The 14,253-nt window shown below is 37.8% G+C and overlaps 1 protein-coding gene across 3 annotated transcripts in view; it reads right to left on the bottom strand.

The window, feature by feature from the left end:
- Positions 1–13,985, bottom strand: part of LOC149142237 (uncharacterized) — a 229,431-nt gene extending 215,446 nt beyond the window's left edge. For 2 of the 3 annotated variants that reach the window (XM_089446731.1, XM_089446733.1), the window contains exons 1-6: positions 13,415–13,985; positions 12,950–13,087; positions 12,217–12,298; positions 12,061–12,137; positions 11,456–11,571; positions 11,219–11,336 (exon numbers count right to left, since the gene is read on the bottom strand). In XM_089446731.1, the coding sequence (XP_089302857.1) occupies positions 11,219–11,336; positions 11,456–11,571; positions 12,061–12,137; positions 12,217–12,298; positions 12,950–13,087; positions 13,415–13,573 (690 nt within the window). In that variant the 5' untranslated portion in view covers positions 13,574–13,985. Of the gene's footprint in view, positions 1–11,218; positions 11,337–11,455; positions 11,572–12,060; positions 12,138–12,216; positions 12,299–12,949; positions 13,134–13,414 lie in introns of all 3 variants that reach the window. The other variant, XM_089446732.1, reaches the window with a different exon arrangement.
- Between the last annotated feature and the right edge of the window lie 268 nt (positions 13,986–14,253).

The following is a 14,253-nucleotide window of genomic DNA, read 5'->3' as shown; positions in this document are numbered from 1 at the left end:
ATACCCAAGGCCTTAGTATTAGCCAGATATCTAAAATTTACTTTCAGATTTTGGAGACACTTCGTTCCAAAACTTAGTCATCAGCTTGAATTTCAGCACAACATATCATCGAAAGATTGTGGTCAAACTGAGAAAGTGAATCGGGTACTAGATGACATGTTGAGAATGTATGTGATGAAACAACTTAGGTGCTGGGAAGAATATCTCCTTTTAGTAGAATTTCCCTATAATAATGGATATCATACCTCTCTAAAAATGAGCCCTTTCAAAATCTTGTATGCTCTTGGTCACCTTTTACCTACTAGACAGGAGTTGAACAAGATCATGAGGGAGGAAATCTATAGGCAGTTCATCTAGGTCACCTGGGTCAATTCTCTGGGAGGGTTGCGCCCAAAGATGGTCTTCTACGTTGAGCATTTCTTGGAGTTGAGAGACGGGTTCATTGTTCGACCCCAGTATACATTTCACCACTGGATGCGTGCTCTTCACATTCCGCTAGGCCAGTTCAGAGTAGGTTCTCATAGACTTCAGGTAGAAACGGACCACCGATTGATAGACCAGACAGAATCTACCAGGTATGTCATTTACAGGAAGTAAAGAACGAGGTGCACTTCATTTTTGGATGCCCTATTTAATACGAGACCAGAAGAAGGTTCCATTGCTTGTTCAGAGATTCTCATACCCTCGCAAACTTTTTCAAGTATCCTGATCAGAGATGTTTGGCCCTATATATGCAGGAGGCTTTTCGGTTCCGAGCGCATATTCTTCAGCCTCCCATCAAACCAAACCCCACACAGATTTTCAGGTACTACCTTCTGACAGGAGCACCAAGAGACCGATTGATACCAGTTCATATCTAGACTCTAGATTAGTGAGGATCCGTGGGACCTCACCCTGCCACATGAGATTTCAACAGCAAATCTGTGTCAGATCCATCCCTTAGAGATGGATTAGGTCCTCTATACCTCAACAGTGCGTGAACTCCCCCAGACAACGATTTAGTGGATGGTCCACACTTTCCACCGGCCCTTCATCGAGCCAACAAGCTTTGTGGAGTTTTTTTCAGTGTTCTTCAGTGAGCTTTGGATATTAGGAGAGATGGGTATGATCCTCAGACCCATTAGCTCCTCGATCTTCTCCACCAAGGCATTCCATACATTGTATCTTTTATGTTCTTGCATTGTACCTTTTATATTCATGCATTGTATTTTTTATAGGAGATTGTTTGGTTCTCCCGCATTGTATGAACATCATTGTACTCAACAGTCCTTTTGACCTACTTTGTGGTCAATAGTTGGACATAAATATAATTATCTTATCTTATCTTATAGATGAAAATACAATTATCCTATTGGTATAGGTTAGGATAATCTAGAAGTCATTATGAAAGATCTGAATGTGGAATCAGAGGAAATGGAAGCTATAACCAATAAGGTTATCTAAAAAGTAGCACAAAATAGATGGAAACCTTATGCAGGTAACAGAGTAACTGAGTGAAACTTTCATGTTGGTAAGAGTGCCTTTCTTAGAGTCCAACCTAAGCAAAGATCATTGAAAATGGGAAAGTGGAAGATGTTCGCTAACAGATATTGTGGACCCTTAGACGTTCTGAAGCAAGTTGGACCTTTCATTTGCACAACGGCATGACCACCCCATTTAGAGTTTTGCGATGTATCTCATGTTTTATTACTCAGGAAATATGTCCGAACTGTAATCGTATTCTTGATTATACCAGTATTTAGATAGCGTCTACTCAGGAATTTCATATAGAGGCCCCTACAGATCATGGACATCAAATCGTTGTTGAACCGGACCGAAGAGTTGGTTAGGACCCAATGGAGGCATTATACAAAGAAGGATGATACTCTAGAGTTGCCTTCTGATGTGAAGAAATTATATCCATATTTTTTTTTTTATATTTTTGGGGCTAGGGACGTTTCCCTGTCAAGGGGAAGGGGGCAGGAACTTAATGCTTGACTTTGGACAAATTTTCCTAAGTCATCTTTTTTAATGCAATAAGTGCAGTGGTGTAAAGAATGAAATTTTTAATTGGATACTAATTAATATTTAATTTGTTATTTAATTGTTGCCAAAAGTATATAATTTATACTATTGAGTGATTGATTATTGTTGACATTAGTTTCAAAATTGCTAGATTATCTAATCAGAAACCAAACTGGTGCTAGTTAAATGCTAGGAAAGCCAAGCAATGGAATACAATGTATACTTAGCTGGCATTAGGGAGACTTGGGGATAAATCCAGTTCCACTTTGATCGGTGTTTCAATTCTGGTTACTATTTTATCGCTAACCAAGCTGATGGGAGTACCAACTCTGAGACTCTATGGGAGCACACGGGAGGGGAGTAGTCCAGTGTTGTTAAAATCGCGAAAAAATCGCGATTTTTTCACCTTGCCGATCAAATCGCGATTTTTATACGAAAAAATCGCCTACTTTTTTTTTGCCGATTTTTACTGAAAAAATCGCGCTTTTTTCAAAAAATCGCGATCTTTTCGAAAAAAGCGCGATTTTTAACGAAAAAATCGTGGGGGCTCAGGACAGCATAGTTTTATAACTTTTTTTGGGTTTTTTCATGCAATGTTTTTTGAAAGAAACAAATAATTTTTGAGTGGGGTAGCTTAATGATCAAGTCTAGGCCCTAGTATGGATATGCTATTCATGGTAATGTTAAATTCTTAAAGTAAAAGTGACATTCTCCTTAATCTTTATTTTCATCCTTTTACTTAAATTTTTAACATTACCATGAAATGACTCAGGATGTTTGAGAGTGGTTCCAGCCTCATTGGATTTCATATGGAGAAAGTAGAATTTTAGATTTCATTTAAAATTCAGCAGACTTATCAGTTTTTCAGGATTTCAGGATTGGGAGATTGTAATGTTTCCAGGTGACACCACCTGCCCGGGCTATCCCTGCCACCAGTAGAGGACGTGGTCTACCTCCTATAGCTCCTACTTCTAGTTCTTCAACGTCTAGAGCACATCAGACTCCACTGCCATTTCCACCTGCACGGGCACCAGCATCTACATCTAGAGGGAAAGGGAAAGCTGTGGCATTTTCTCGCAAGAGGGGCAGAGGAAATCAATAGGATTAGACTTTCATTTTATTGTATATGACATTATGACATGATGAGATACATTATCATATTTTTTGTTGATATTTTGAGGCTGAGTTGGGACTCAGGAGTCAGGACTTACTATTCAGGACATGATTCAATGTTATGTGTGATTTTAGCGCTAGAAATGATATTAAACATCTTATATATTAGTTTTTTTATCATATTTATGTGTATGTATTTATTTTATGTTGTAGATGGTTTAGATATTAAAAAAATTGAAAAAAAATGAAAAAAAAATGAATATTTTTGTACCAAACGATTTTTTCCCGCTTTTTTCCGATTTTTTCCCGATTTTTCCGATTTTTTCCGATATGTTCCCCGCGCCGATTTAATCCCGATCGCGCTTTTAACAACACTGGGGAGTACCAAATTCTAAGGGAGGTGTTGTTCTCAAACTACTATTGGTTGTTGCCCATGGGTCAAGGAGTATTGGAACGCCTGCATGACTGGTTGACCCTTAGGACAGGGGTGGGGCTTGTGTATTGAGACTAGAATATGTTTGTGAGGAACAATATGTTAGCTGAACGACCGCCGACTATCAGGAAAATTGTCTGCCGCCGAACTGTGTATCGGAGAGCTTCCCTTTCTAGCTGCCGATAATTAAGGAAACCATTTGCAGTTAAATTAATTTCTAGTTGGGAGCTCCTGGAGTGGTCCATTACTCCCTCTGCAGTTCTCTACCATGATTTGTGGAACACTTGACACATAGCCAGCAAAAGCTTGATGGAAGTTTGGCTATAAAGACTTCTGTTTGGTCCCCAAGCTCACTCAACTCAATTCCCTTCAGCCTTACACCGTCAAATCAGAGTGTGGAGAGCTTGGAAGTGCCAAACGGGAATGGGGAACAATCTGCCTGCCTCCGAGTTAATCGTTCCTTTGGTTTGCGAGTTGTTCTCGTTGTTCTTCTTCCCTAACTTTTGGCAAGCACTGATTAGGATTAAATTATCATTGTTCTGTTCATTCGTTGGAAATTTTAGACGGATTATGTGCTTATAATGCTCACAACACCATGATTTGAGTTTGGAGGCGGTCAATCAAATACCGTTTTATCGAGCCAAAGTTAGGACGCAGGTTCTCAATTCAAATCAAGTAAAGTTTTTGATACTGGAAGAAAGAAGGCCGGCGAGCGAGATTTGGAATCACTTATTTCTTTCCTGCATGCATCCATCCAAGGAGGTCTTTGAGACTACCTATTTTGAGACTACTGCGTGAGGTTTGAGCTCAGGTAAATAGTATCAGAGTGTGAGCAAACGTCAATGGCCGAAGGCATGTTTTCTTGGGCATTAAAGTTTTTTTTTTATTCTTTTAAGTGTTTATTCCGCATTATAGCAGAATCGTTATTAAGCTAACATTTGGTATCAGAGTCGTTTTATCTCTGCCTTGGTGTTTATAGACATGCTCTATTATGCTAATGTTATATTTTGAGAATTTTCTGAATTAAGGCATTTATTTGGAAATATGTCTAATTTTTGCTCAATTTTTATGCTTATAATATTTATTTAATTATATGCATTTTGGATAATTGTTGTGCAAAATTTATTAACTATGCTCGTATTTAATTTGCATGAATTGATTATTTTTGTTTTAAATCAAAACATGCTATTTTGGATGAGTATACGAGACCCATCGTTGAATGTTATGCATGAATATTATAGTTTATTTCAAGCTAATTTTTTATGCATAAAAGAAATAATGTCTAGTGATCCATATAATTTTAATTGATTAGAGAATAGCCACAACATCTCTAATTAAATAATATTATATATTATGATTGATTAGGATCACATAAAGAATATTTAGACATTAATTGTAATTAATTATACTAAATATAATAAATTTTATCCCACGGGAATTTTTATTATATTTATATAATTAATTAGGATAAAATATTCATAACTTACCCACAGGAATTATGAATTAATAGTTTTATCATAAAGTTCAAATCTAAGATAGAATTTATATCAAATTATAATCATAATATACCCTTTAGAATTATGAATTAAGTGAACAATTTGATCAATTCTATTATAAAGAATAATTGAATCTGCTTGAATTGAAAATTTAGTCCACAGACAATTTTTATGTCATTAGATTCAATTTTTTAAGCATGCTTTACATTGGTAAAGCATGAAATTTTATTTAGGCCTCAATTTTAACATAAACATGTAATCTTTACTTTTATGCAGTTGTACAACCTGCAAATTTCTCTGAAATTCGTTGTGATATCCTTGAACTTAAGGGAGATAACTATAAGGTCTGGAAAGAGAGATTTCTCCTTCATTTGGGGTGGATGGACATAGACTATGCTATTAGGAAAGATGAACTACCGGCACTCACTAATACCAGCACTGCAGCGGACATCACGCTTTATGAACGATGAGAGCTATCTAATCGCCTAAGCATGATGTTCATTAAGACTAAAATTTCAGTTGGTATTCATGGTTTCGTTGATCAGCATGAAAAGGTCCGAGACTTGCTGAAAGCCATTGATGATCAATTCGTCACTTTAGACAAGGCACTAGCAAATACCCTAATCATGAAGTTCTTATCCCTAAGGCTCACCAGTGTGAAAGGTGTGCGCGAGCACATCATGCAAATGAGGGACACTGTGGCTCAATTGAAGAAACTCGAGGTTGAAATATCGAAGTCCTTCCTAGTGCACTACATCTTGAACACCCTTCTGCACCAATACGGACCCTTCAAAATCTCATACAATACACATAAGGATAAATGGTCAATTAATGAACTCATGACCATGTGTGTTCAAGAGGAAGATAGACTGGTGATGGAACTAGGAGAAAGTGCAATGCTAGCAACGCGAGGAAATGGCAAATCTCAAGCCAATTGGAAAGGGAAAGGTAAAGTACCTCCCCAAGCCGATATCAGGAAGGATTCCAAGTGTTTCTTCTGTAAAAAGAAGGGACACATGAAGAAGGAATGCGCCAAATTTCATAAATGGCTTGCGGACAAAGGTAATCCAATCTCGTTTGTTTGTTATGAATCTAATATGGTTAATGTCAATATTAACACCTGGTGGATTGATTCTAGATCAACAATTCACATTTCGAATTCCTTGCAGGGTTTGCAAAACCTAAGGAAGCCAGTGGGAAGTGAGCAAAGCATCTTATTAGGAAACAAGATGGGCTCGCATGTGGAAGCTATAGGAACATGCTATTTAACTTTAAGTAGTGGCTTTGTTTTAGAATTAGAAAAGACCTTTTATGTTCCAAGTTTTTCTAGAAACTTGATTTCAGTTTCAAGGCTTGTACCTTTTGGATATTCCTTTAACTTTTCAGAGACATCCTTCAGTTTATTTTATAAATCTGATTGTGTTGGGAATGGTATTTTGTCTAATGGTCTTTACTGCATTAATTTACAAAACAATGTCACTTATGATTCAATGCATGTTCACACTGGCACTAAAAGATGTGTTATTAATGAAGATTCCTCTAAATTATGGCACCGGAGATTAGGTCATATCTCCATAGAAAGAATTAAAAGAGTAGTAAATGAAGGGGTACTTAATACTCTGGATTTTACTGATTTTGAGACTTGTGTGGACTGCATAAAGGGAAAGCAGACCAACAAGTCAAAGAAAGGTGCCAATAGGAATTTAGACATATTAGAGATCATACATACTGATATATGTAGTCCAGGCATGGACTCACATGGTCAGACATACTTCATCTCTTTTATAGATGATTACTCACGATATATGTATCTCTACATGCTTCATAAAAAGAACAAAGCATTAGATGCCTTTAAGATCTTTAATGCTGAAGTAGAGAAACAATGCAGCAAACAAATTAAAATCATGAGATCAAATAGAGGTGGAGAATATTATGGTAGATACACAGAAGATGGACAAGCACCTGGGCCATTCGCAAAATTTCTTCAAGAGCATGGGATTGTTGCCCAATACACCATGCCTGGTTCACCCGACCAGAATGGTGTAGCAAAAAGAAGAAACCGAACATTATTGGACATGGTGCGGAGTATGCTTAGCAGCTCCAATCTTCCTAAATCCTTGTGGACTGAAGCACTTAAGATGGCAGTGTATATATTAAACCGAGTTCCAACCAAGGTTGTTCCTAAAATGCCATTTGAATTATGGAAAGGTTGGAAACCGAGTTTGCGACATATGCGCGTTTGGGGATGCCCGTCTGAAGTGAGAATATATAATCCACAAGAGAAGAAGCTGGACCCAAGGACCATTAGTGGGTATTTCATTGGATATGTTGAAAGGTCTAAAGGTTACAGATTTTACTGTCCATCTCAAAGCACTAGGATTGTGGAATCAAGAAATGCAAAGTTTCTTGAAAATGACTTGATCAGTGGGAGCGATGAAACCAGGAACATAGTTTCTGAGAAGGATCATTCAAAATCTCAACCTTCCACCTCAAGTGATAGATTAGTTATTGTTCACAGCACCCCTCAAATACAAACTGGTGTTGAACAACCAATTGTTGAAGTTCCACAAGCTGCTGACGGCATTCCAATAGATCAGGTAGTTCAAGAGTTTCCAAGAACTTTTGAACAACGAGTTGAACTACATACTTCTCAGGAAGATGGTGGTACAACATTAAGAAGATCTACTAGACCAAAGAGATCAACAATCCCTATTGATTATGTTGTGTATCTGCAAGAATCTGACTACAACATTGCAGTTGAAAATGATCCCAAGTCTTTTTCACAAGCCATGAGTTGCAAAGAATCAGAATTATGGTAAGATGCCATGAAAGAAGAGATGAATTCTATAAACAGTAACGAAGTCTGGGATCTTGTTGAGTTGCCTAATGGTGCAAAAGCCATTGGATGTAAATGGGTCTTTAAGACAAAGAAAAACTCATTGGGAAACATTGAGAGATACAAGGCAAGACTTGTTGCTAAAGGATTCACTCAGAAAGAAGGAATCGACTACACGGAGACTTTCTCTTCTGTATCTAAGAAAGATTCCTTGCGCATTATTATGGGATTAGTGGCCCATTTTCACTTGGAGTTGCAACAAATGGATGTGAAAACAACATTTCTCAATGGAGATCTAGAGGAGGAGGTTTACATGAAACACCCTGAAGGATTCCCCTCTAGTGATGGTGAGCAATTGGTTTTCAAGCTCAAGAAATCATTATACGGTTTAAAACAAGCATCCCGCCAATGGTATTTGAAATTCCATCATGTAATTTCTTCTTTCGGTTTTGTAGAAAACATTATGGATCAATGTATATACCTGAAAGTCAGTGGGAGTAAAATCTGTTTTCTTGTTTTATATGTGGATGACATTTTGCTAGCAACCAATGATAAGGGTTTGTTGCATGAGGTGAAACAATTCCTCTCTAAAAATTTCGATATAAAGAATATGGGTGAGGCATCTTATGTCGTTGGCATTAAGATCCATAGAGACAGATTTCGAGGCATCTTGGGTCTGTCTCAGGAAACCTATATTAATAAAATTTTAGAGAGATTTCGGATGAAGGATTGTTCACCACGTGTAGCTCCCATAGTGAAGGGTGATAGGTTCAATTTGAACCAATGCCCGAAGAACGACTTTGAAAGGGAACAAATGAAGAACATTCCATATGCTTCTACTGTCGGAAGCCTAATGTATGCTCAGGTCTGCACAAGACCTGACATTGCATTTGTTGTGGGAATGTTGGGACGATAACAGAGTGATCCAGGTTCAAACCACTGGAGAGTTGCAAAGAAAGTAATGAGGTACCTTCAAGGAACCAAAAACTACATGCTTGTGTATAGACGAACGGACAATTTGGAAGTAATTGGCTACTCAGATTCTGACTTTGCTGGATTTGTTGATTCACGCAAATCAACATTAGGATACATTTTTATGATGGCCGGTGGAGCTGTATCATGGAGGAGTGCCAAGTAGACCTTGATTGCCACTTCCACTATGGAAGCCGAGTTCATTTCTTGTTTCGAGGCTACTTTACATGGTGTATGGCTTAAGAGTTTCATTTCTGGGCTTAGAATTATGGATTCTACCTCTAAGCCATTGAGAATATATTGCGACAATTCAGCTGCTGTTTTTATGGCTAAGAACAACAAAAGTGGGAGTCGAAATAAACACATCGACATTAAGTATTTAACTATAAGGGAACGTGTTAAAGAAAAGAAAGTGGTCATTGAGCACGCAGCACTGAGTTGAAGATCACTGATCCTTTGACTAAGGGCATGCCACCATTTAAATTCAAGGATCATGTATTGAATATGGGACTTGGTTCCATTATGTAGTTTCTCATTGTATGGACAATGTTATTTTAATGAAATTCTTAATTATTGTGATGTTTTTCTCATATTTATGTGCACCTTAATTTGATTTGAGAAAATTCATCTGTGTAGGACCAAGAATAAACATAAGGTTTATTCATTAAGAAATTGCTGCCACATAAATTTTAATAGAAATAAATACATAGTAATACATGGAAGATAATACTCGTCATTAGAGGACTTATCGCCATGATTCATGTATCTATTACTTAATATAGATTATCAATGGGTTTTAAGATGAGACTTTAAAATTGGAAGTATGGACCAAGTGGGAGAATGTTAGCTCAATGGTTGCCGATTATCAGGAAAATTGTCTGTCGCCGAGTCAGTTAGCTCAACGGTCGCCGACTATTAGGGAAATTGTTTGCCGCCGCACTGTCTATTGGAGAGCTTCCCTTTCCAGCTGCCGATAATTAAGGAAACCATTTGCAGTTAAATTAATTTCTGGTTGGGAGCTCCTAAAGTGGTCCATTACTCCCTCTGCAGTTCTCTACCATGATTTGTGGAACACTTGACACATAGCCATCAAAAGCTTGATGGAAGCTTGGCTATAAAGACTGTTTGGTCCCCAAGCTCACTCAACTCAATTCCCTTCAGCCTTACACCATCAAATCAGAGTGTGGAGAGCTTGGAAGTGCCAAACAGGATTGGGGAACAATTTGCCTACCTCAGAGTTAATCGTTCCTTTGGTCTGCGAGTTGTTCTTGCTGTTCTTCTTCCCTGACTTTTGGCAAGCACTGATTAGGATTAAATTATCATTGTTCTTTTCATTCGTTGGAAATTTCAGAGGGATTATGTGCTTATAATGCTCACGGCACCATGATTTGAGTTTGAGCTCATGGCACCATGATTTGAGTTTGGAGGCGATCAATCAAATACCGTTTTATCGAGTCAACGTCAGGACGCGGGTTTTCAATTCAAATCAAGTAAAGTTTTTGATATTGGAAGAAAGAAGGCCGGCGGGCGAGATTTGGAATTACTTATTTCTTTCCTGCATGCATCCATCCATCCAAGGAGGTCCATCCAAGGAGGTCTTTGAGACTACCTATTTTGAGAGTACTGCGTGAGTTTTGAGCTCAGGTACACAGTATCAGAGTGTGTAAAAACGTCAATAGCCGGAGGTATGTTTTCTTGGGAATTAATTTTTTTTTCCATTCTTTTAAGTGTTTATTCTGCATTATAGTAGAATCGTTATTAAGCTAACACAATAGTGTGTCTGGGAACCTGCAAGCGGGGCATCTTATGGATCTCGAAGGCTGCATTAGGCGTGAGGTTTGAGCTTATTCCATAGTTCGGCAAATTGACTATCTCCGCTTTAATCAAGGGCGGAAAGCCAGGAAACCCGGAAAGCACATATTTACTTCGCTTGAAAAGTAAAATAAATAATGATCACGTTGCCTCTTTCAATTTAGAGAAGTATAACTTGAGATGTGATTCTGAACCTCCGTCCAACACGCATCCATTGCTGGACGGGGCCTGTTACAATGCATATTATATTTGATTAATAACTCTGACATGATTTAAACCAGCTGATTTTCTGTAAAATTTAAAGATTCCCGACTATTAGACTAGTTCTGACAAAACTACACCAGCACAAATGAGAGCAGCACGTGGATTTCCTTGTTAACGCCACAAATTTAGTCTTTCTTTGCACAATTGCTCAGAACTAATTCCTTTTTCTTACAAATATTCTGAAACCATAGCCTAGTGACTAATTCTGAAGTGCTGAAAAGAGAAATAATCACTGTCACGATGGAAAAGTTTTCTGTGCTTTTCCCTGGGCAGACACAAAGAACTTACTGTAAATAACTTTCCATTGTAGGGACTGTCTTCATCACGCAAAATAAAATGCCAATTTGGAACGTAGAGCCCATATGTTGTTGCGAAGTAAATGAGGAACACACATAGCCCAAAAAGCCTGGCAAGGAAATGACCAAGTCAGAGAAAGCGATGATAAAGAATGAAAAGTAAAATTCCTCGTAAAATTCTGGTAGGCGGAAAGAAGGCAGTGGTGCTCAAGGATTTTGATGTGCTTACCAATTCCAGATATATAACTTGAATATGGAAAAACGCTCAGGAGGTAGATTTGTCGGTCTCTTCTTTATTGTTGTTATCTCCACTAGTGACACCACCAGGTAAGCCAACGCAATCCGCTGATTCATACCAAGCATACTCTTTATTTCTTTCAGCTAATGTCTATTCAATTAAAATCTACTAAATAAATCATCTAAATTCATCCGCCTAGGTGATAAAACCCCAGTTCCCCTAATCAATTTTTGCATTGGATTGTCACACTGAAGGATCAATTTCACCTCTCAGCCTTATTGGTCATGGCAGGGGAGATATCAATTGCAGATTCTCCTATCAGTGAACTAAAAAATCTCGATAACCACAGAGGATCAATTTACCTACTGTGATAAAAGCCCAATTGACTGACACTGTGTACCATGCTGGAAGGCTGGCCGACTATCTCTAAATTCAAGAACCACTTAGCAGTTACAAGATTACAGATACAAATGACTCTCTGAGAATATATGTATGGATAATGGCAGTCACTACTCTAAATCACATCCTGCTGATAAATTCTGTTATTTACAATTTTGTTCACTAGTTTGCATTCAATGGCAAAGCAGTTTTTGTACCTGAAGAATGCCACACCATCTTATTTTTTTCATATTAACTCCGTAAGACAAGTCATCTGGTGCATGGGAATAACCACCTGCAAGAGTAAAGTATATAAGCTGTGAAAACTTGAAAGCCAGATAGGAGTATAAAAGTAACTATGTTTTGATAAGTACCTTGCAGAAGGATTCCCCAGAAGAGAAGCTTCAAAGTTCTCACAACTACCTTCTTAATTGCAGGCGCTATCTCAGTGATTCTCTGCAAAGATACTACCATTTAGCTTCTGATAATAGTATTCTAGGGAGTGCAGCAGTTATTAGAAAAAGATGATTACGGCTGTTTCCTAGAGTCTTATGTAGTGGCAAAATTTAGTATCCTCGCTTAACATACTTTTGTGAGAAGTAGCCTTAATGAATGAATTCTGCAATGTTGATGCGGGTGAACATGGTTAGATCTGAATGGTTAAATCATATATTTTGTTGGTGCATGGCTTATTTTTCCAATAAGTTCCAGAAACTACCGTTTGCAACACTAGTTTAAGGCAGCTACCATAAAAAAATTCAGACATTGGGCATTTTTCCACCATTGCCAAAAAGCGGATGTCACTGGTCAGTAACAAAACAAAACATCCAGACAAAAAGAAAAATAACTACTGTATATATATACCAGCAGATTTTCAGGGAATCACCAAATTTATAACAAAAACAAAAACCCATTTTCCAACCATTGCTCGTAAAAGAAAAATCCATCAGAAGTTGGAAAGTGGTTTACAATGAGAACACAGAATCAAACTAGTAGGTCTATGGGTCGTAAACTATTTCCGACTGATCCGATATGCCATTTACTGATCTATGTTTTCCAATTGAAGGATTGCCAAGCATGCGCGTATAAAAACAGTTGCTGGACTACCTTGAAAGCGAGAGCTATTGCCACTCCAACAATGAAGAGAAAGAAAGGCATCACAAAATCTGCTAGATTACACCCATTCCAAGGTGCGTGAGTGATGTGCGGCCATTCTCCTCCTGCATCATCCACCAAAATCATAACCTGCACAAAATTCCATATCATCATTATAGGACTCACTGAACCGGCCCTGATAAGAAAAGAAAACATGATCAGAAAGGAAAAGGCGGCCTGGGCTTTTGTTTTGATGCTTTTTTTTCCTTAAAAAAAGCAATATCCTGCTATATATTGTTTTGATGCTTTAAAAAAACTAGCGAAAAAATACGGAAAACTCCTTTTCACAATCATTTCTTTATTAAATCAAACATTATAAGCAACAGAATGAGCTTAGAACTCATCATCATTAAGTTTTTTCAGAGGGACAGTCACAGACAGAATACAAGTATTCAATTAAAGAAGAGAGAAAGGTACTGCAATGGTGAGGCCTCGGAATACGTCCAAAGTAACAACTCTGGTCTTGGCTTCATTCGTGGGTATTGCAGGAGGAGTCTGCCCATCCTGAATAACGGTAATGTTGCTATTCTCCTTTGTTGATTGCTGCTGCTGTTGATTTTCCTTGAGATGCTGCATCTTCCTCTGTATCCAACTTACAGGAAGGCAACCACAACTAACACATAATGATCTTGTAATTCTACTTGATATCTTCTCAAAGAATGAATGAATAAAGGTAGAGGACGTTTACAGCAGAATCATAGCCTGCCCGCATATTCCGCAGAGACTTTGAAGGCACTTTGCACCTCATCCAACGTCATATTCTGCACATTGAGGCCTGCAGTGGACTCTTCACCATTTTTTTTCACTGCAATCTTCTTCTACACTAGAGTTTGCACGCAAGGGCCAACCTTTCTCTTGACCCCTCGTATTTAATATATGCTGTAACATTTTTTGAAGAAGCACGTGCGTGCAGATTCAAAAAACAAGCCTTAATAGTTGTCAGTCCTTTGACTGAAGCGCAGGTTTCCTGCAAAACATGATTTCATGATGGAGGAGATGCTCTAATAATATCAATCATTTGGTCCCACCATTGTTTAGGATAGTATGGTTTCCAAAAGATTCCATCCAATGGGGGCCACTCTAGTTGTATCGAAAAGATTTCATGTACCTTTGACATTGATATGTATCCAGAATTATTACTTTTGACATTGATATGTATCCATAATTATTACTTTTGGGAAATTAGATACATATTTATACTCAATCAAGGTTTCAGTTATTAAAGTTGTGAATACATATAACCAGTTGTGATTTTC

Source organism: Pinus tabuliformis, chromosome X (genome assembly GCF_031772625.1).
Source record: "Pinus tabuliformis cultivar Carrire ecotype Pingquan chromosome X, CPIR1, whole genome shotgun sequence".
Taxonomy (NCBI): domain Eukaryota; kingdom Viridiplantae; phylum Streptophyta; class Pinopsida; order Pinales; family Pinaceae; genus Pinus; species Pinus tabuliformis.
This window is presented reverse-complemented; position numbering and strand designations above follow the sequence as displayed.